Source organism: Chironomus tepperi, unplaced genomic scaffold (assembly GCF_022539635.2).
Source record: "Chironomus tepperi strain 1889 unplaced genomic scaffold, CSIRO-AGI_Ctep_v1 contig_11, whole genome shotgun sequence".
Classification (NCBI taxonomy): Eukaryota; Metazoa; Arthropoda; class Insecta; order Diptera; family Chironomidae; genus Chironomus; species Chironomus tepperi.
In genome coordinates, this window is record NW_027226133.1 from 286,798 (window position 1) to 307,700 (window position 20,903).

The window sequence follows — 20,903 nt, forward strand, 5'->3', positions numbered from 1 at the left end:
ATTTTAGTAAATAAATAGGATGAAAATTCTTGAATTGGATTCCTTGTCTTGTTGTCAAGTAAAGCTAAGTTTGGTTGGAAGGAATAGCAAAATTATGTTGTCAAAGTTTGGGGAACAATTGGAATTGGATAGTGACTTAATATTTGAATAGGAATAAGTAAGAAATAGAGGGAATGTTCCAAAATGACATAAATTATAAATAATAACATTTTTAGTGCCTTTGCGTGGGGAAAGGGTTCTGGTGGGCAGGATAGATAGACAGGACATGTAGTTGGGAGATTGTCAGGTTAAGCGGGCTCACGAATCGCAATTGATCTGTAAAACCAGCAAAATAAGTAAGTACACCCCATCTCCTTCCATCATATTGCTTCATAACAGCATGATGGCTGCTCAATACCTGAACATTCCCCAACAAAAATCAAATTTTAAAACTCAAAACTCTTCCTTAACAATACCACCAAATTCTCATGATACAATACTTATTTACACATTATTTTCAAATTGTTTGCATTTTGAAAATTTCTAGGAACGCAACCAATCGATCTTATTCAAATATTTGACAAGCCAGCACATGCTTCCTTTTTTATTCTGCTTTATTCTTTCAACTTTTGCGCATTGGAAAATTTAAAATCACAAAAGTGAATAAGCCAGACAAAGCTTTATAAGTGTAAATAAAAGTTTGGTGACATTTTGATGTTAAAATACACAAAATAGCAAAATTTTCACCATTTTTGTGGATTTTGTGTTTTGGATAATTTTGTTTGACTTTGTTGCGATTTTTTGGACGTCATAACATCAGTTAATTATAAATTTGTATTATATTTTAGACATAACATTTAATGGTTGACGTTAGCATCGATCAACTCTATTTGGTGGTCATCATACCTCAAACTCGGGTTACTATTAGTCCTGATGCCTATTATTAATAAGCTAATTTAAGTTTCATTATAAAATTGTCTAAACTTTATGCTATAAATCACAAAAATGAGCAGAGTTCCATAATTTACACGAAAAAGTTTCTCGATAAGTCAATCAAAATAAGTCCTCATCCAATACACAACAAAGGACGTCTTATAGCTTCATTTTGTCCCAAAAAAAGAATCTCTATGCTAATTTTGTCTTCATCTTTTGCCTCATTTTCCATTCTCATCTTCACCAACAAAAGACTTATTTCTCTTATTTTTTTTTCGTAAAGGTAATAAGAGATGAATATATGTACAGATAAATGCTTATATCAACACACTTGTGTAACATTGTATTAGTGCATGAGCTCCGTAGTGAGTGCCATCAATATATTTCATGTAAATATCTTTCCCATCGAAAGACTCTTTCAACGCTTTTAAGGATAAAACTTTTTTTTTATTTGTAGTATTCTCTTGTATTGTATTGAATGTATACCTAAATACACAATTGAGAATCATCAGAGACTGTAATGTGAACATTATGAGTAAAGTAGCAAAGAAGAAACGAGGCAGTAATAAGAAAACTTTTGCACATCAATAATGATGAATTGGATGAGATGGTTGAGATGCTCTGTTGGAAAAATATTTTCACATTTTTTTGTGCTTTCGGTAGAGAATTGGCAATCGAGGCTAAAATGTTTGTCAGGTTGCTTCTGTTTTGGATGCTTAATTATTGCTATTGGATGGTAATTAATGTTAAGATTGATGCTGTCTTGGAGAAATGGACTAAAAGTGTGCCAATTTTTTGAAAAATGGTGATTTCAGCTGTGCTATTTATTAAGTGATTGCTTTAGTTAGACAAAGGCTTTTTTGGACTAGAAATAGCCATTTGTTATAATAAATTAGAATTCAGACAAGTTCCTTGATTATATCCAAGGGCATGAGAAATAAAGCTGTATTATGTTCAAGAATTCGTCCTCAGACCGATTAATGATCCTGAAATTTATCCACCCGGATGAAATTAAGGTTCAATTGAACTGCTTGAGTGCTCAAACATCCTTATCAGATCGAGACACTTTGAAATATTGTCTAAACGATAACCAGGTGGACAGCACAATTAAAACCAAATTATGTCAGATGGCAGTGGTTTTTAGATGGCTACCGAGTTAGAATGCCTGAGCAATTAACTTGCTCTTATCAGCTGATGCTTATTTGCAATTTATTTGGTTTTAATGACAATTCATTTGGCATTGTTAATTATCAAGCGGTTGCCAGCGATAAATCTAGCTTCAGACGTAAACTATGGAAGGCCATGGATCACAGTTGATCTCCGATTTTACCAAAAATTCAGATATTTTATATGAAAACCATCCCAAGAAACTAAAAGAAATCAAGTCATGTACGTACAAGCATGTACAAGTAAATTTTTAATGCATATACTGTAATATTCTCAATCCTTTGCCACACTCTTTAATTTTGAGGTTGCTTCAATTACCAAACAAGCGTAAAATTACAAAACTTCCTCTTCCATCCAAATTAAAATGCAAATTTAGATTGCGGTTATTTATAAAACGTCAGCGACGTAAACAAAATCATATCTGTGGAAAAGTTTGATGATTTTTTCCCTAATGCTGATAAGGCTGTTGCTACGTATAGAACCAATCAATTTACATACACGACATTATTGATTTTCCATTAAATTTATGAAAATCATTTTTCGTCTTTAAAATTGACGTAAAAATATTTTTCAGGTGCTTAAAGATTTAGATCTTAAGGCAAAATCATCAAAGTGTTTGACATAGTTTCAAAAATAAATGAAGTTAATTTACACATCAATAGCAGAACTATTCAAGTGTTAAGTCTTTGAAAAAGGTAATAGACTCAAAAATTTTCCGAAAAAGGTTTCGTTCTTTTGGTTTAATATTGACGTGTTACGGTAGAAAAGATTTATAGCATAATTTTCTGATTTATTTATTTGAATATTGCATGAAATTTTTTTGGAAGAAGTTGTCAGTCATATTAGGCGGTTGAGGGACGGGTTTGAGTTTATATATTTTTTTTTTCAGTTGGATTGTTTTTATGCTCGTAATTTTATTCTTTACAGCTTAAAATTTTGTTATGGGTAAGAAATGTTTCAAGGAAGTTAGATTTGTGATGTGAGATTTGTGTTGACTGCTTAATGAGCAGAACAATTTTTTCGGATGAATTAAGAGTTTTTTTATGTTTTGAAAATTCATTATGATTTTAATTCACTATAGAAGGTGTTATAACTTATGAAGAAGAAGAGTAAGCATAAGTTCACCACTATAAACGATTTAAGCATTGATTATAAGATTTAAAGCAAGTACAGCTCGAATTCGACTCTGATTTTGCATTCAATCAACTCAATTCCATCTAAAACTCCAAGAGCAACTTTTGATGTATCCAATTTTCCTCTACGTCATGATACACTCCTCATCAAATAACAAAAATCTCACATTATCCCAAAAAGGTATCAAACACCTCCACATCTTCAAATTATAAGAGTACCAGACTTCTTAGATACAAAAGAAGATGAAGTAAATTTGAAAACATTGTTAAATATTACAATTCACAGCTTTTTATGCTGAAATAATGATCATGAAAATTCAAGGAATCGCCTACGACACAATCAACTCTTAGGAAAAATCAAATTATCATTCAAGACTGTTGCATTGCCATGAGAATCTTCAAAAATAATTGAAAAGATGTATAAATAGAAAATAATGAAAAGTCTCGTGTTGAAGAGGAACTAAAGCGTATTTTTGAGATCTGGCAACTCAGTCAGTCAGCTATCAACCCAGCTAGCCAGCTATCAAGACACTCAGCTAGCTATTTAGGCAGTCAGCCAGCTATCAAGACAGCCAACCAGCTATCAAGGCAGTCAGCTAGCTATTAAGGCAGTCAGTCACCCAGCATGCGAGTCAGCCACCCAGCCTGGAAGTCAACCAGTCAGCCACAGACCTTGCGAGTTAGCCACCCAATCAGCGAGTCAGTCAGTCAGTCAGCAATTCATCTACATTTCCTTCAAAAAACCGTTAAAAAGTTCTAAAACTCCCAAAATTACTCAAACAATCTCACATTCTATTTACTCTAAATTTTAACAATTAAGTAAAATGACAAGTAAAATCAAAAGAGCAATCAAGTGTGAAAAATATGACATGTCACAAAATTAAGTTTGTCTTTGCCTTTTTTACCAACCATATCCTAAATAAAACTTTTTCATGAAGCAGAGAATTAAAAACAAAAAAAAATTTCCCATCTCATCAGGATGGAAGAAGAAGAAAGAAGAAAGAGAAAAAAAATTTAATTACAAAAGCTTCCCAAAAATATTTCATCATTAACTTGCTGGGTCTAATAAATATTTAAATCCATGAAACATAAGAAACAACACAAAACTTCTAAGGCATAATAATAAGTTTGCATGTGTGAATATAATTAGCATACTAAATATTGTAACAGTCTTTTGTACGTTATTACATAAGACATGTTCGAGATTATACGATATATATATAATGTACATACGTAAGTAACTAAGTATATTATGATAGAATAATATAAAGATGAGAAGCGTGCTGAGTTTGGGAAAATTTTGTCAGATTCTCTTTTTTTTTCTTGGCAGATGCGGAATTTCTGCTTTTTTTTAAGAAATAAATTTCACATTCATTTTAAAATAAAATGCTTATACATTTTGGGAATACTGGCTTTTTCAATTGACGTCAAGCTGTGATGGAAATAAAATTTTTAGTGAGAATTCAAGATGAATTAAGTTAACAGGAATTGGATGAAGGATTTTCTTGGATTAATATTTGAAAATTTTTACATTATTGATGAGATTTTAGTGATTCATGTTAAGTTACGTGCTGGATTTTTTGAATTATTTACAATTTATATGCTTATTAACATTTGAAGTAATCGCTTTGATTTATGATTGATTTTTGAAAGGAAAATTTGGTAGGAATTTAGGTTTAGTGTGAATTTAGAAGTGTGAAGGAGATGCTTCCGATCGACACAAATGATGAAAGATTTGCCATGGAGCTGAAGTTCTTGGATTAGCATAAAATATAAGCCACCTGTATTTGGTAGTCATATTGATTCTACAGCTAGTTTGCACTTCATACTGAAGGAAGTTGCCTTTACTAACCGAGCATATCGACGGAGGCGCCTTATCAGATGAAAGTTCAATGGCAGATCCTTCTTCAATGGTGTCCCTTCAAGTTGATACCAAAAAAGCATCATTTAAAGCTAATAATTCAAAACTACCCAAAAGCCATTAAAAAATCTGACAAAATTTTCGTCACAACCTACGGTAAACCCACTAGCAATCAATAATGTATAAAATGTAAGACAATTTTCAATGATATTCCATAGTTGATTAATTAGCTCCTTTAGAAAATATTTCATCACATGCCATGCGAAATAGGAAAGGAATTTTACCAAAAACCGAAATGTAAAATTTAGTCTCATTATAATCAAAAGATATTTATGTCATACATTAGCTATATACATACATGGAATGAATAATGTTTGTTGCTATGTTCCTTTTTCGCAATAATATTTTACATGCCAGCATAATCACTTCTCCTCTTTTATATTTAAGACAAGAACTTTAATATTCTCACGAGTGAAATAATTTTTTTTTGTAAAATAAAACAAAATGAGTGGAAAAATGTGAATAATGTGGTGTGATCCTAGTGATGTATGTATGTATTCTCTTTTTTGTCTCTAATCATCACTTTATTTAGCACAATTTCATTAATGTTCATGTATAATTTTACAGTTCATGAATGTGTTTTGATGATTCATGAAGTTTCGTAGGCGTTGAGAAAAGTAGAAGAATAGGAAATTTTTTGGGAAGCTAAGCTTTTTTTTTTTGGTTTTATAATGATTCAATATTGGGGCGTAGCTAGGATCTGTTTTGGATGTTATATGGGAAATAATGGGTTTGTGTTGCAGATTATGTAAGAGTTTATTTGATTTTGTTAAGAATTAGGGTATTAGGACAATATTCTTCTCTTTACGGCTAATACCTACTCATTTAAGTATACTCAACTCGAATTGGAACTTAGTCACGACTGATTACAGAGGGTCAGATCAAACTACAAATCTCGAATAGCACAAATTGCTTAATCGATCAAAAATCCGGAACAAAACCTCCATGACTCTAACTTAAACCAGAATTCAGATTAAATCTGACACCATGCCATTGTTGCCGGAATTTGGATCGATTGTCCCATTCAGGAATTCCAGTTGCTAACTGATTTCACCCAATTTTGATTTCTCACTCCCCAAAAATACGCGAAATTTACCTCAACATAAGTCAACATTTAGATTTATGACCATCCGTCCAATTACTGACTAGGTTAACATATTTTGATATTTGCAGGTCATCTGTTTTGTATGAATGTCTATCACGATGACAAATTGAATTTTGTATAGCAACTCAGCAATCGAATTCGTAATTGCTTGAATTGTTAGCATGTTCGTTGTGGTATCTTCAATTTATTTTATTGAACAACTGTCAGTGACATAGGCGTTGCTCAGTGAAAGGTATTTAGTGATTTTTGGAGATTTTTATATTCATTTTGTCAGATTTTTATTTTAAAAGTTAGAGTTTTTTGGGTTTTTCGATTTAGAGGTAAAAAGTTTTAATCAATTTGGTATTTTTTCGTGAATTTCAATCAGAGCTGGAAGCGGACTCGGATTTTATTTGGAAAAATCCACTAGATTCTATATGAAATTCTGGCAAATCCAAATTAAAGTCTTAGAAGTACAACTAATCCTTCCAAAGCTATAAAATTAAATTAAAAAAATTCTGTGGCTTAAAAAATGAACCAAAATGTTAAAACTAAAGCAAACTTTAATCATCACACTGATCAAACATTCTAAAAATAACCCCTTTTCCCTCACACAAATTACAGTACAAAAGTTATCGCTTTTGGCATCCTTCCTACCACCACTATTGAATGATGTATATTAGTGTAACTTTTTGTATCAGCAAATCCACAGCTTTTAAGCAAAATAAAGAATTAAAAAAAAAGTTTCCGTTTATTGTTCATTTTTTCTCTTTTCTTTACTCATTCATTTAATCCATTTTAGTCTTGATAATAGTTTATTCTCTTTTATTTGTTTAAGGAATGAAAGATGGGAAGGTTTGGTGGAGTTAAGTAGCTATTTAAACTGTCAATATAGAATTGGAGTGTTTAGCTGTAATTGGGAGAGTATTAAGGGATTGATTTGTAGAGGTTTTGGCAGAGCTCGAAGTCTACTCGAATTTTGGATGGAGTCGAGTCGATTCAAGTCGGTTCAAATCAACTTTTCTACACAAAATTCAATCAATTAGGAGATATAGGCCAAGGCAGAGATACATTCAGAAAATTGTATAATTTTCGCAATTTTTCAATTCCAGATGAGTGTCTAAGCCTTGAAATAGACTCCCAAAAAGGACAAAACCTCCACTTTCAGCTCCTAAAATTGCCTTCACAGTTCTAAACCCAAAAATATGATCAAAAAAAAAATTCTCCTTAAACTCAGCTATCATGTCTCAATTTTAAGAGCTTCTTAATTTCCGACCTTGCCACTGACATCATGAGAAACCACTCGTGTTTCATGATTAATTTTCAAGATTTTCACAAAAGTAAACTTAATTTGAGAAAACTCAACCCGAACTGAATGGTGTGAGAAGGGTTGATTCTCTTTTAATCCTCATTTGAAACTATATATATATAATTGAATTCTACCAGCATGATAATGTTTTTAGAAGTTTTAAGGGACGCAATTTAATACTCAAAAATATATTTCCTTAATCACCTATGAGCTTAAATATTAATCTCCAGTTTATTTTAATTGATTTCCCATGAAAAAAAAAGACGTCAAAACTTCCAATTTCTATTCAATAACTGTTTCCCATAAAATTTGTTATTTTTCTTTTCATCGTTGCTATTATGCTTGCTTATCCAACTGTATACATGTTGAGGAGGACTTGAAGCACAAACCTTGATGTTTGAAATTAAATTTCCCACAAACAAGTTTTTTTTTCTGCTTTCTTCTTTAGTTGCACACACACACATTTTGGTAATATAATTCGTTTTGAATGTCTGTGGGGCGGTTTGGTTGTTTGCCTATTTGTTGAATTTACATTTTTGAGTTCTAAATGATTTGGTGGCAGGTGTGTGGGCATAAAGGATTCAATTTCCAATTTTTTATTGATATTTTCGACATTTCTTCTCAAAAAAGGATAGAATTTTGAAGAAACTTGGTTGTCAAGGTAGATTTTGAGTCAATATTAAGTCAGAGATGGCAGAAATCCAATTTGAAGACGATAGACTCGCGGAGCACCAGAGTCCGGACTCCAGACTCTTGGACTTTTGGTACACGGACTCAAAAGTCCTGCTAACCCTGACAATCTGTCCCGGTCAAGTCCCGGTATTGTTCCAGGTTTCTAAAAACATATTCTAAAATGGCACATCACGATTGAATCGATATTAGACCTTGTCATAACTTGACTAACTTCCTTACTTCCATGGCGAAGGCGCACGAGGGTCAATTACCACATTTAGAGTTAGTCGGAAGCTGGATCTGTCTGATAATTTGACTTATAGCTCGTAAAATGAAAAGTTGTCAACTGTGAAATATAGTCAACATATTGAGACCTATACCACTCTCCAGAGCATGTCCTGAACCCTTAGAACCCAATATAACTCATCTATAATTTCTCCTGCCAAACATAATGAGTAGCTTTCCTAGTTCGGAGGAAAAAATAAGAAAAATTTCCTCTCTTTCACACTTAAATTCCCATAAATCTTTATTTAGCTTTTTCTTTTTAATTTTTTTTCCTCATTCTCTTCTGTTCTGTTACTTAAGGAAGGGAAAAATTTCTCTTCTTTTCTTTTAAAACACAAAAAAAAAATTCCCTTCTATATGATAAATGTATTTGCGTCATATTGATGGTGATGCTTTTAGATGTAAGAAAATGAGGAAAGAAAATTGTTGAAAAAAAAAATAAGGGAAAAGCAATTTTTATAATTGCGTGAAAGTATCATGCCATGCTGTCATGTTTCATTTCTCGTTATTGCTCGTGAAAAAAATATGACATGATATCCTTTTTCAATTTTTTTTTCATCTACCCTCACATTCGCTTTCAGCATATTTAAGGTGTATGTATGAACAATTTTAAAATTGCGTCATATATCACATTAAATATAATATAATTTTCCGTATCAGCAAATGTTTTCATTCTCATTAATTTTCAATATTATTGAGTGTATATCCTATCATGGTGCTACATACACAACCATCCAGAGATGGGTGTTAATGATATTTATTTAATACATGATGGAGGTATATTATTATTGACATGTGAAGGCTCTATACTGTTTGAGAATTTAAGGTTGAATGCTTCTTATAATGACTGATTAAGTTTCAATAACATTCAAGGTTTTTTTATTGGTTGATGAAATTATTTTGGAAAGTTTTCATAAAATTGAACTGTAATTTGAGCTGATGTGATTAAAATTTCATCAAATTCATGTGAATTTTTGTGAAAAGTTTTGGGAATTGATGTAAATAATTAAATAAAATTCCTAATGTGTTTCAGGGCTCCCGAGTGGTAAAATGTGATGGATTGCTAGTATGACCGTGGTGCAATGCGATGAATTGCAAGTATGGCCGTAAAAATGGGTCAAAACCAAATCTCGAATTCTACTCGGATTCTGTATGGAAAATTGGATTTGAGTCGATACGACTCCATACAAAATTCGAGTCGACATCGAGCTCTGGTCGAAATGAATGATGTCGTCATTGCAATTTACCTGCAACCTGGCGGTGGCCTATTGAACATATTGTGGTTGTACGGAGCTCCAAAACGTCAATCTTATAAAAGTGACATTTCATGGCAAGAAACCCAAATATCAAGTTTATTATCAGAAGTACGTCAACTTATCAAATATTTGAACATTAAATACATTAATTTAATTTAATCAAAAAGCGAAATTTCAAAAACTTTAAAAGTTTTCTTATTTTTCTTATAAAATTTACATCATTAGTGAAGACAAAAAAGGGTTGAATACCCTCATTAGTTAACGTACTTGAAGTACGCAAATCATAAAGTTGAATAACATGATTCATCGTAGTCGGAAAAATGTCTTAAATGTAATTTAAGATTCGCTATCATATTAAGAATTGAATGTCATCGCTGCATAACTCAACAAACATTCTCTGATTTCCTTAACAAGAATAATCAATTTTCAGAAAACACAAAAATCTCATAAACTATGCTAAACAAATCAGTGGATTTGTTTTGGCTTCAATTTGAATTTTCTTCAAACAATTTTCATTAAATTACTCTACATTCCTTGTCATCAGCTCATGTTTACAGTCTAAATATTCATTACACAGTCATAAAGAATGTAATATATACAAATCTACGTATTCCCCGCATTTCGATAATGTCAACTCTGTTTACAATAATAATCATAATATGCTCTCATTCCTGCAATATTCCCATTTCCTTCACATGCACGAGTTGTGTGGTTTTTACGTGAATAAAATGAGTGAAACAGAACGAATGAAGGAAGAAAAACAAGTAAACAGCACGTAAGAACTAATGTGATGTGGATTAATCAAACAATAAGCCATAAATACTATTCATCGAAATGGAAGCACATCACTTGTATAAGTTAATTATTTATGAATTGCTTTTCATATTCACAAAAAAAAAATAATAAATTAATGTGCAAAAATAATGAAAGAAAAATTAATTCGCATTATCAATTCTTTCTTCATACAATTTCCCTCCTTCCTCCTTACTTTTTCGTCCTTAATTTATCGACATAGATTTTTTATTGATTCACAAACATCCAAGTAACAACAGCTAGCATCCTACACAACATACATAGGATATATTCGTATATCAATTTTTTATCCCTTGACCATTTTGTTGTAATATATTTTGTGCAAGAAAAAGCTTTGGATGAAATTGAGTAGTATCCAGTTGTACTAAAAATAGGAGTAGCATTCGGATTAGGAGGAGAGAAAAATAAAATAAAACGAAATAGTTAGCAATAGAAGTTGACTTATTGGTGAATGAGAGGGAATGGGACGCATTTTTGATTAGGTATTTCCTAAGAAATTTTGAAATTTTGAAGTAAAGCAATTGCGATTGGCTGCTGTGGTCAAATGCTTAGAGTGGCAGTGGCATGCAATCCATTTTGTACCACGGTACACCTTGGTGGTAATCTGAACCGAAACGCCAAACTCTCCACCAATGACTCAGGGCATACATATCATTATATAGAGGTCTATAGAGGGCTAAAGAGGTCTATAGAGGTCTATAGAGGTCTACAGAGGTCAATAGAGGTGTGTATATACTAAGTAACTAATCTAGTTCCAGTTCAAATCAAAAATATTAATTATTTATGAATGATTCCTTAATTAGGTTCATATTTGCATGTAACATCTTCCGCAGTTACCGATAGTACAGAGTACAGACACGCTACTAGAGTCCAAATCATTGCAAAATCCCTGAATTCCCCAAAAAAATCCTTTGTTAAAACGAATTCAAACCTTTTAAATCAACACACCCTTATCTTCTAATCAAGATGGATAATCCTATCACGTACAACATCTACATTAACATCTCAATTCATATCCACATCCTGTCAAAGTGAACACATTACCACATCCCCATAATACCATAAAACTATGCTATAGAAAATGGGAAAAAGAAATAAGTGGAAATTATGTCATAAATTTACTCACCATCATGTGAATCATACAAATAAATGATTTTATCCCATCCATACCAACGTATTGTATCAATAATTGCTTGATGATATTGGGGCCGCATTGATATTGCGAAATCAAGAAAACCGGATGATGGCGTCAGAACCTGCAAAATAAAAAAAAATTGAGTCAGCATCAGTAAATTTTTATGTGATTAAATTGTGTCTGTGTGTAGAAAATTTGACAAGAATTTCTCATTACAGACATCGAATGACAATCATAAATTTATGATTGATAATTTTGCGGGATTTAACTCACCTTCTCGGGAAACCATGGCGTTACAAATGGCATTTGAAATGTGTTACTATAGGAATGTAGTGTATCAAAAGAGTCTGGGGATACTGCACCCATCATTGCGAATACGCCGCGGGAAAATTGATTACATACTGTAAATTGTTAAAAAAACATGATAATTAGAAATGATGACATAAATTGGACATGCATCGTTTGATAAAAAGTATGACATAAATTGAGTGAGAAATTATTATTAATTACCAATGATGGTCTACCGCAAAGTTAATTTTCAGCAAAATTTCTCACTTGTCATTCGGTTATCAACGATGCGAAAATTATGGTGGTTGTGGATGATGATTCGCACAATTAATTACATTTTATGGACTTTCATTTCCAATTTACGATGAAATTTTTTTTATATTTATACATATAATTAAAATATGTCCATAAAGTTTCCTTTCCATGAAATTGTAATTAACACATATTACGTATGAATGAGCATATATTCATCATTCATATGGTAAATCTAAATGAATATAAGAACCGGGGTTGAGTGAAGCCAATGCTGTACGGTAACACGGATTGTATGAATATTGCGAGGATACTGTTTATTTAAATGATCATAACCGCACACAATGCATTCATACCATCCATATGTCAATAAATTCTATATGAAAAAAGCTTTTGTCGTTATGTAAAAAAAAAATTGAGTATCACAATAAAACCGGAAATTAATTAGGGAAGAAAATATGAGTGTGCGAGAACGAGAAATTAATACCCAACACACCGTCGTTTGCTCGATATGATATTGAGGTTGCGGGAGCGATGTGTGGGAATTTTTGGGTTTTTTTTTCTGTACGCAAAATTTTTAATTATTTTTGATTTTGATTAATGATTGTTGTTGGTTTGGGCTTTAAGGATTTTGGAATTATTTTGAGCAGTCATGGGCAACCTTTTGTTGTTTGTGGCTCACTTTGGTGGTAAGCCTCGACCAAAAAAACAGCACATGACATACCATTCTATGCATTTCTAAAGAATTCTGGCACACTAGTGTGTGTCGCGGTACACAGGTTGCCCACCACTGATTTAAAGCAAATTTAGAATTTTATGGAATTTCCATAATTCAAATTCTAAATTCAAGAAGGCTTTCAATTCCTTTTGAAGCTTCAAATCACAAAAATTTCCTTTTCTGCATAAGATCCTCAATTTTCCACAACATTCCTCATCACGATCCCGTAAATATTGTCATAATGCCACCTTTTAAAATATTCACAAAAGCCTTCCTTTCTCTAAGCTCAATTCAACATCAAGAAGATCCAACAAAAATATTTCCTCAAAATTGTCTATTTTAAAAATTCTTATCCCTTGAATATTTCAAATTTCACAAATTAGCTGTAGGCTGACAAACTGTTTTACACGTTTCTCACTAAAATAACAAAAGGTCAGAACCCTTTTATGGCAAACCTTTTTTTTACCCGCCAAAAATTCCTATACCTTGGAGGAAAAAAATAATAATTTTTTAAAAATTGCAATGGAATACATTCTCACTGTGTCATGATGTTTTTTCCGGTATATATGTATTTCACAGGAAAAAAAAACTGTTTTTTGCCTCGCCACAATATTTTTTTCAATTTTCATATACATAGTGCAGTTGCGAATGAGTCGTGATACAACATAACTGAATGAGCTGAACATAACCAAAAAAAAAATTGTATTTAAACATTTTTTATTTGTGAAGCTTTAAGGCACCGTCTTATGAAATGTTATGATGTTTATCATAAAGCAGTAGGGGAGCAAATTCTGAAAGGATATTGAAGGATGTTCTTTAATTCCTGAGGATTTCTTTTTTTGGGCAATATAAATAGAGGTTGTGTTTAAAGAGTCTTTAACTTGGTTTATGAGAGATGGGGATGATGGTCTTATTTTATCGGCTAGTCTGCTTATCCCAAGCTTATGTGCTTGTCTTCTTAGGTTGCTTCAAAAGCTGGATAGATTGTAAATTGTTGAGTGTATTGTTAAAATTGGTTCTTACCCCATGTAGGAACACATGTCTGAATATTTTGCATTTTAGAAGCTCAAGTCTGTAGTTTTTGATTGTTGAGGCTTTGTCGGGACACAGTAGCATGGTAGAAAATTACAGCTGTGCCCGGCAAAAATATAACAGATGGCCTGCCTAGTCAAAGACTGCCGGCCTGCGTTATTTGCTTGCAGACTTGCAATGCACAAGCCTGAATGAAACTGAATATCCAAAGAAAATTCATCCTAAAACTATGCTTTCCCGAAATCCCGGTCCCGAAACTTTTCCGGGACCGGGACGGGATCGGGACGGGACCGGGAAATCCCGGGATTTCCCGAAACAAAATTTGTGCTAAAAAGTACAATATTTTAATGTTTTTTCAGTGTTTTAAAGCTTAATATGTAATTTTAAAAATTTAATAATGGTTTTAAATTATCAGAACTCTTGAACTTTACTAGTTTTAAATGATTTTAAAATAGAATAACACTAAAGAAATTCTGAATTTAACTATCATATTCACCGTTTATACGATTATGATGAAACAAATCTTAGTTATGAGGAATAATCTCTAACTTATGTAATCAATTAAAAAATCATTGAAACTTTGAATTTTTGAAAAACCTCAAATTAGCTGGAAATCGATAGGTCTCGATAGTTTATTTAAAAGAGTTTGCTTGATTTGAGTTTTTAATATTAGCCACTGCAATTCAGAACAAATATCAGAAGACCAAAATAAATTTTAAATTTTTAATTCAAAAACATTCAAAATACGAATTTATATCTCAATATTTCTCATGTTTTTTGATAAAATTTAATAATTTATTTTATTTTAAATTTTTGATTACAAATTAAACATTTTTAATTTTTATTTTTTTTTATTTTGTTAAGAGTTTATAAGAAAATTTTTAAAAGCTGGTCCCGCGGGACCAGTCCCGGAAGATTTTCGGGACTCGGGACGGGACCGGGACGGGACAGTCCCGGGATTTCCCGGTCCCGGTCCCGGTATCGGGAAAGCATACCTAAAACTCCTTTAAAGCTGCCATAATTCTGACGCAATATGCCAATTACATCACTTTCCCTTAAAACATTTTATGAAAAGCTGTTTAAACAGTTTAAAGGTATTTTTCCCCTCTAACAAAATTCACTCCATGTCCTCAATATTCATAACATCTCTTCTTTAGACAGACTAAGAAGAAATCTCAAAACATAACGAAATATTTTTTCGTGCTTAAATTTGTTTTTCGTTACAAACGATATTTTTACTTTTTTCTGCAATATTAAATTTCTGTACTAGACCTGAATATTTTCAGAGAGAGAGTATGCACGTGGAAATAAATTGAAGGTTATATAAGACTCAACAGACAATGGTGAAAGTACACACAATGCTGAATGAATAAAAAAAGGTTTTTTTTGACAATTGAAATGTTTAAATGAAAAAAGAATTTATGGAATTTCATGAGCTACATCTGACTGCTTTTGATGAGATACCCAACATTGTAAAATTCATTCAAATTTAAAAAAGTTCGGGTAACCCCAAAAATATGTTATATATGTTCAATTTAATGTGAAATATGCGTACAGCAATTTGTGATATTAAATTACATGGAAAGGAACAAAAATATTCAATTTTGAAAAATAGAGGTGCTTAAAACTAATAATACTCACTTAGTCTTGATAGTTTAAAAGCGTCAGCTGTGCTTATAAGATCAACATACGCTTGAAGTTCGAAACGTCTTCCAGTTACATTCAAATTGTGGTTTAACATGGCAAATTTGAATGCTGATTGCACTTCATCTGTTCCTTGCTCAAATATAGCACCTGTAAGAAATTTAAATGTTTAAATTAGTTTTATTTTATTCGGTAAAAATAAAATTTTTAATTAAATTTTCATGAAATACGCAAAAGAATGTGAAATTTATTAATAAAAAAATAATATAATTGGAAATACTTTATGAGAATTCTTAATCCGATCAGGTCGAATTGAGCCTGACATAAAAATGTTTTCGAATCTTTTGCTAATCCTTGTTGTTTGAACCCACTTGTATGTTGTTTTTTCATGGCAACCTTCATCAAGATAAATCTGAATTTCTCTCTTATTTTTGATGAGTTATTGTTTTTAAAATCATTGCTGTTTTATTGGATTTAATCTCAGTGGTGGGAGTTGAACCGAATTTGGTTTATTTACAAAATAAAACGTTCGTGAGTTGTCATTTTGGACAGCAGAATGTGCTTGCTAGGGCACCGCTACGTCCGCTTATTAACGGTTATATTCGAAGTTGTCTTGATGGCATAGTGAAGGCTGATTTTGACTCATATTTGTATGGAACAATGCGACTCACCATAGTGTACTGCTTGAGTAATAGGAGTCACTTATCTGATGATATTTACTGTCTACATCAGTGGTTCGCAATCTTTTAGTTTTCACAGTACACCTTGAAAGTAAGTCGCAACCGAATCCAGACACGACTTGCGCTCAATTCCCTTTTCCAAAAAAATTGGCTGCACACTAATATACCGTGGCACTCAGGTTGCCCACCACTGGTCTACACCCAAATATAAAGCAACACTCAGACAGTCTATTTATCCAAATCAAACCCAGATATGCATTACAATTGATAACATTTGGATTATATTAATTACACTGTTTATTCACAAATCTAATTTTGGTTATTGATATTTGAAGTTCTGAGAACAAACAGAAATTTTAATAATTGATAAACATATTTAACTCAATACGAATTGGGATCCCATAGCTATTTAATACATGGGATGATCGTTATCGACATGTTATTGAATTAAATATAATTGGAAATATTTTTTTTAGAAAATTCCGTTGAAATGTAATTGCAATTAAAATAATGTCTATAATTGAGTCGAGTTGATTGATTTTTGGTTAAAAAAATTTTATTCTTGCCCAAATTAATCCGACTTTAATTAATAAACATGAAAATTCAGGCTATAAAATGAAAAAGCCATACGACGATAAAATTGTATTATTAAAATTTAATTTAAATTAATTTTCAATGAATTAACAAATTCAGTTATAAATATATATTTTTTTCGAAGCCGATATCCAATATAAAATTGGACGCCGCGTGAGCTGCTCGAGTTCCAAACAAATTTTCTGTTTCGATGAATTTTAATTTACAAAATGTAGATGGGAGGCATACGATGTACACCAAAAAAAAAAAATATAAATAAATTTATAGATATGTATATTTATTGATTTCAGTTCTGTTTCGGATACATTAAGTCGCATTCTCACAAAAAAAAGAAAATACTGATATTTATGTATTATTATGTTTGCTAGAAAAAGAATAAAATTTGTGGTTGGTAAAGCTATGGAAGCGTGAGAGTTCAATGTACCATAAAGGAATCGATAAACATTGACAGAGGATTATTTGTTGAGAACTTGACTATAGAAATTGAGAAAAAGGTCTTTTTGTAATAATTTATTTACTCTTTCGGTTCTTCCTCATCAGCGGATTGTTGCCACAACAGCACAAAACATAAAAATCATTAAAATTGAGTGAAAAAAAATTGCTTGCAAATTAAGGTTAGAGATAGGAATAAAAAAAACTATTGCAGTAATTAGTCTAAATTAGATCTACAGTATAGGCACTTGAGCATATATATAATGTAAAAGTTTTGTTAAATGAATACATAAATCATATTAAAAATTAATTAACGCGAGCTGTAATTAATTTACGTAGTCGAGCATACATATGAGTATTTATGACATAAAAAATAGAAAGCATAGATATGTGCAGCACAAAAAAAAGGCTTCTCTAATTAAGTATCGTACAATATATTTAATGAGAGAAAGAGTTTCGGTTAATTAGTTTACGTTTTTTTAGTTTGTAATACATTATACGTTCCATTCAGATATGGGAAGTTGTTCTATGAACAAATAAATACTAGATATGCTGTAGAAGCCTGATAGGAGCAGTACATTCAAGTAAGTTTTTGCGGTTGTTGAGCTTGTAAAAGTAAGAAAATTTCAATGCTTTACATTTATGTGTTTGAGTTATGAAAGAGTTTGTTTGAAAAGCGATGTTATTGATGTATTTGATATTGTTGGAACTGAATATAGCAGATAATCTTGTTAATTATGTATTGTTTTCTGGTTTAGTATTGTATCAGACTTATTGATTTTACTTTAATTCCTGATAAAGTATGGATTTTACGGAAGATTATCCAGATGAAGATGATAAATGATATATAGACACTAGTATGAGCCACTAGAATAAAATGTTGTGGTAGGTTTTAAGTATGTCAAAAACTATTTTTTCAATTTTGAACATATCTCGACGTAAAAGGGGCAGAAATGAATCATCAGACTGGATTCATTGAAATTTTGACTCACCCTTTAGTAATCACAGTCTATCCAGAAGGAATATAATGTAAAATATTGCGAAGTATTCTGTCAAAATCCTGATTTTGCCCCAGACCAGAGCAAAGCCAATTTGTCTTTATTTCTATCCCATTTGACTTCCGGACAGTATCGTCAACTCGTCTTTCAAATAGAAAATTGTACAAAATTACAAAAATCGTGGTTGCTATGACTTTTTTCACTTTAAAATTGTTAACATCGCTATTTTCCGAGCTTTTGCCACAATTTCCATCCTTGCCATGTGTCTTCCGGATATATCAACGGAAAATCTTTAAAACCCTAACAGTATAAAAGTTTTCTTTCATATTACAAAAAGACCTCAAACTTAAAAGCGGCCTCTTTGCCTGTACGGAATGCTTTCTCGCTATCGGGATTGGGATATTTCAGAACAATCTCGATTTCAAGAAAGCTTACAGTGTACGGGATATTTTGAACAATTAACACCTAACTTGATCATCAGACTATATTAATGAACTCCAATTAAAAGGATCCAACAAATTAAGCAATCATCAGTCCATAAAATTTTTAATTCCACAAACTATAAAAATAATTTTTGCCAAAAACTTTTCTCCAAAAAGTGAAAAATAATTAAAAACAATTCAGTTCCAAAAAAATGGAAAAGTCTTCAACAGCACACAAAACTAGCCAAAATGACAAGATAAACAGCTATTGTCCTATAAATAAGCACAGAAAGGGTGAGCAAGCGTAAAAGTTTGTTCAAAAACTAAAAATGGTGTTGTTATGAATTAATTTACGGTAGTTTGGCAATTTTTCCGTTGTGGAGAGAAACTTTATTTTTTTTCCTCATTCCAGTCATTTTATCTCTGGCTCTTTCACTCTTATGATGCTTAAAAGAGCTTCTTTTTTTTGCTGCGGACTAATTTGGAAACACTTAATTAAATCTCCTGCATTGCAATTTATAAACAAATTTTAAATAGATACAATAGGATGTTAGGTAGGTATGCCGACATGGCTACAAGCACATTTGTATGCATGTTTTGAATGACTTGACAGGAAGAAGATATTTGAAGCAGACGAGATATAAAAAAATGAGTTTTTTTTTCTCATTCCTTTGCAGGAGGAAGTGAGAAGAATATAAAAACTGAAAATTCATGCATATTGCTTGAAATGGAAGCTCTGCAATCATTTTAGTATCCAACAAAAAAATATTCTTATGCAAATTAAAACATTAAAAATTAAAAGCTGAACATCATAGTAGCACAAAATTGTACTTAGATAGCCATGGCACATGAGAGTGAAAATTTGATATTTTGTAGGAATGTTTATCAATTCAAATGTACATTCAACCCAATTTTCATATAAAATGTGAGTCATATAAGATAAGAAATAATCAGTCAACATGAGAGAAGGAAAAGGCCATTGAATTTATAGAGTCAGAAAGTGTTTAATTAAATTTTCACAAGCATTTACCATATTTATTATGAAATTTAGTGCATCGAGTAATCTTCTGTGGCTACAAATATTCTGAAAATCATAATATTACTGCAGTAGGCGGACTGTGGTAACATTAAAACCCAAAAACACTTTTGTGGTCTCGTTTCTATGCACATAATTTGAAAGAGAAAATTGTTTGTTGTGCTGTAGACATACATTAGTTGTTTTCTTCTGGTTTATTAATATTGGGATTGAAGTGCAACATCTATTCACATTAATACTATTAAAATCTGATTTATTTTATTCAATTCAAACATTGTTGGGGGTTTGAAAGTCACGAATACATTTGAATTGTTGATTATTCGAAATTCTCATTACATTTTACATCCTACATGATGTAGCCGACTTGGCTATTCATAAAAAGATTGGAATGTATAAACTACAGCACCAGAGAATGCAAATTTTGGGTCATGATAGACTTTTTTTTTGTTAAGATCAAGTCAAACAACTTGGATTTAATTTAATTTTGGTCAAAAAATTTCAAGACAAAAATTTACATATGAAATTTTTCATTACCCACATAAAGTTCCGGTAAGAGAAAATATCATTTATAGAATTTTATCTTGATAGACATCTCATTCAATAATATACCTCAGTCTTGATTACTTTTTGACCCAGTTTGGTAGCTCCGGAAATTCCTCTACAGGAATCTCTATTCGATGCATAAGTTAGAACATGGAAAATTGAATATAATTCAAATATTTGTTAATGTTGGGAGTAATAGCTATGAGGAATTAGATTCTTTTTTGGGATTGTTCACATATGATGAGCAGGAAAATACCAAATTAAGGGTTATTCACCCGACGCAAATAAAGAAGGGATTATTATGAATCGTTTAAAAATTCATTTGTTTTACTTATTAGCCTAAAGTAAGGATTGATTGATTTTAAAGACCGGATTTTACTAAGAATTCTATTGTTGTACTTTGTAGAATGCTACTGCGTAATATAATAAGCACAGCTTCCTGAGTTGACAGAAATACATAAAAATTAGTCATCAACTGAACATCAACTAGTTATAATGTATTATTGTCCACTAGGGCTTGAAGTCATCTAGGATTTTGTATGGAAAATTCGAATTTACTTCATACAAAAATCGAGTC

At 31.5% G+C, this 20,903-nt stretch overlaps 1 protein-coding gene across 3 annotated transcripts in view; it reads right to left on the reverse strand.

Annotated features, from left to right (window-relative positions):
* Positions 1-20,903, reverse strand: part of GluRIB (Glutamate receptor IB) — a 96,663-nt gene that overhangs the window by 42,036 nt on the left and 33,724 nt on the right. For all 3 annotated transcript variants that reach the window (XM_070636730.1, XM_070636722.1, XM_070636713.1), the window contains 3 exons: positions 15,619-15,771; positions 11,961-12,088; positions 11,679-11,808 (listed from right to left, as the gene is read on the reverse strand). In XM_070636730.1, the coding sequence (XP_070492831.1) occupies positions 11,679-11,808; positions 11,961-12,088; positions 15,619-15,771 (411 nt within the window). The remainder of the gene's footprint in view (positions 1-11,678; positions 11,809-11,960; positions 12,089-15,618; positions 15,772-20,903) is intronic.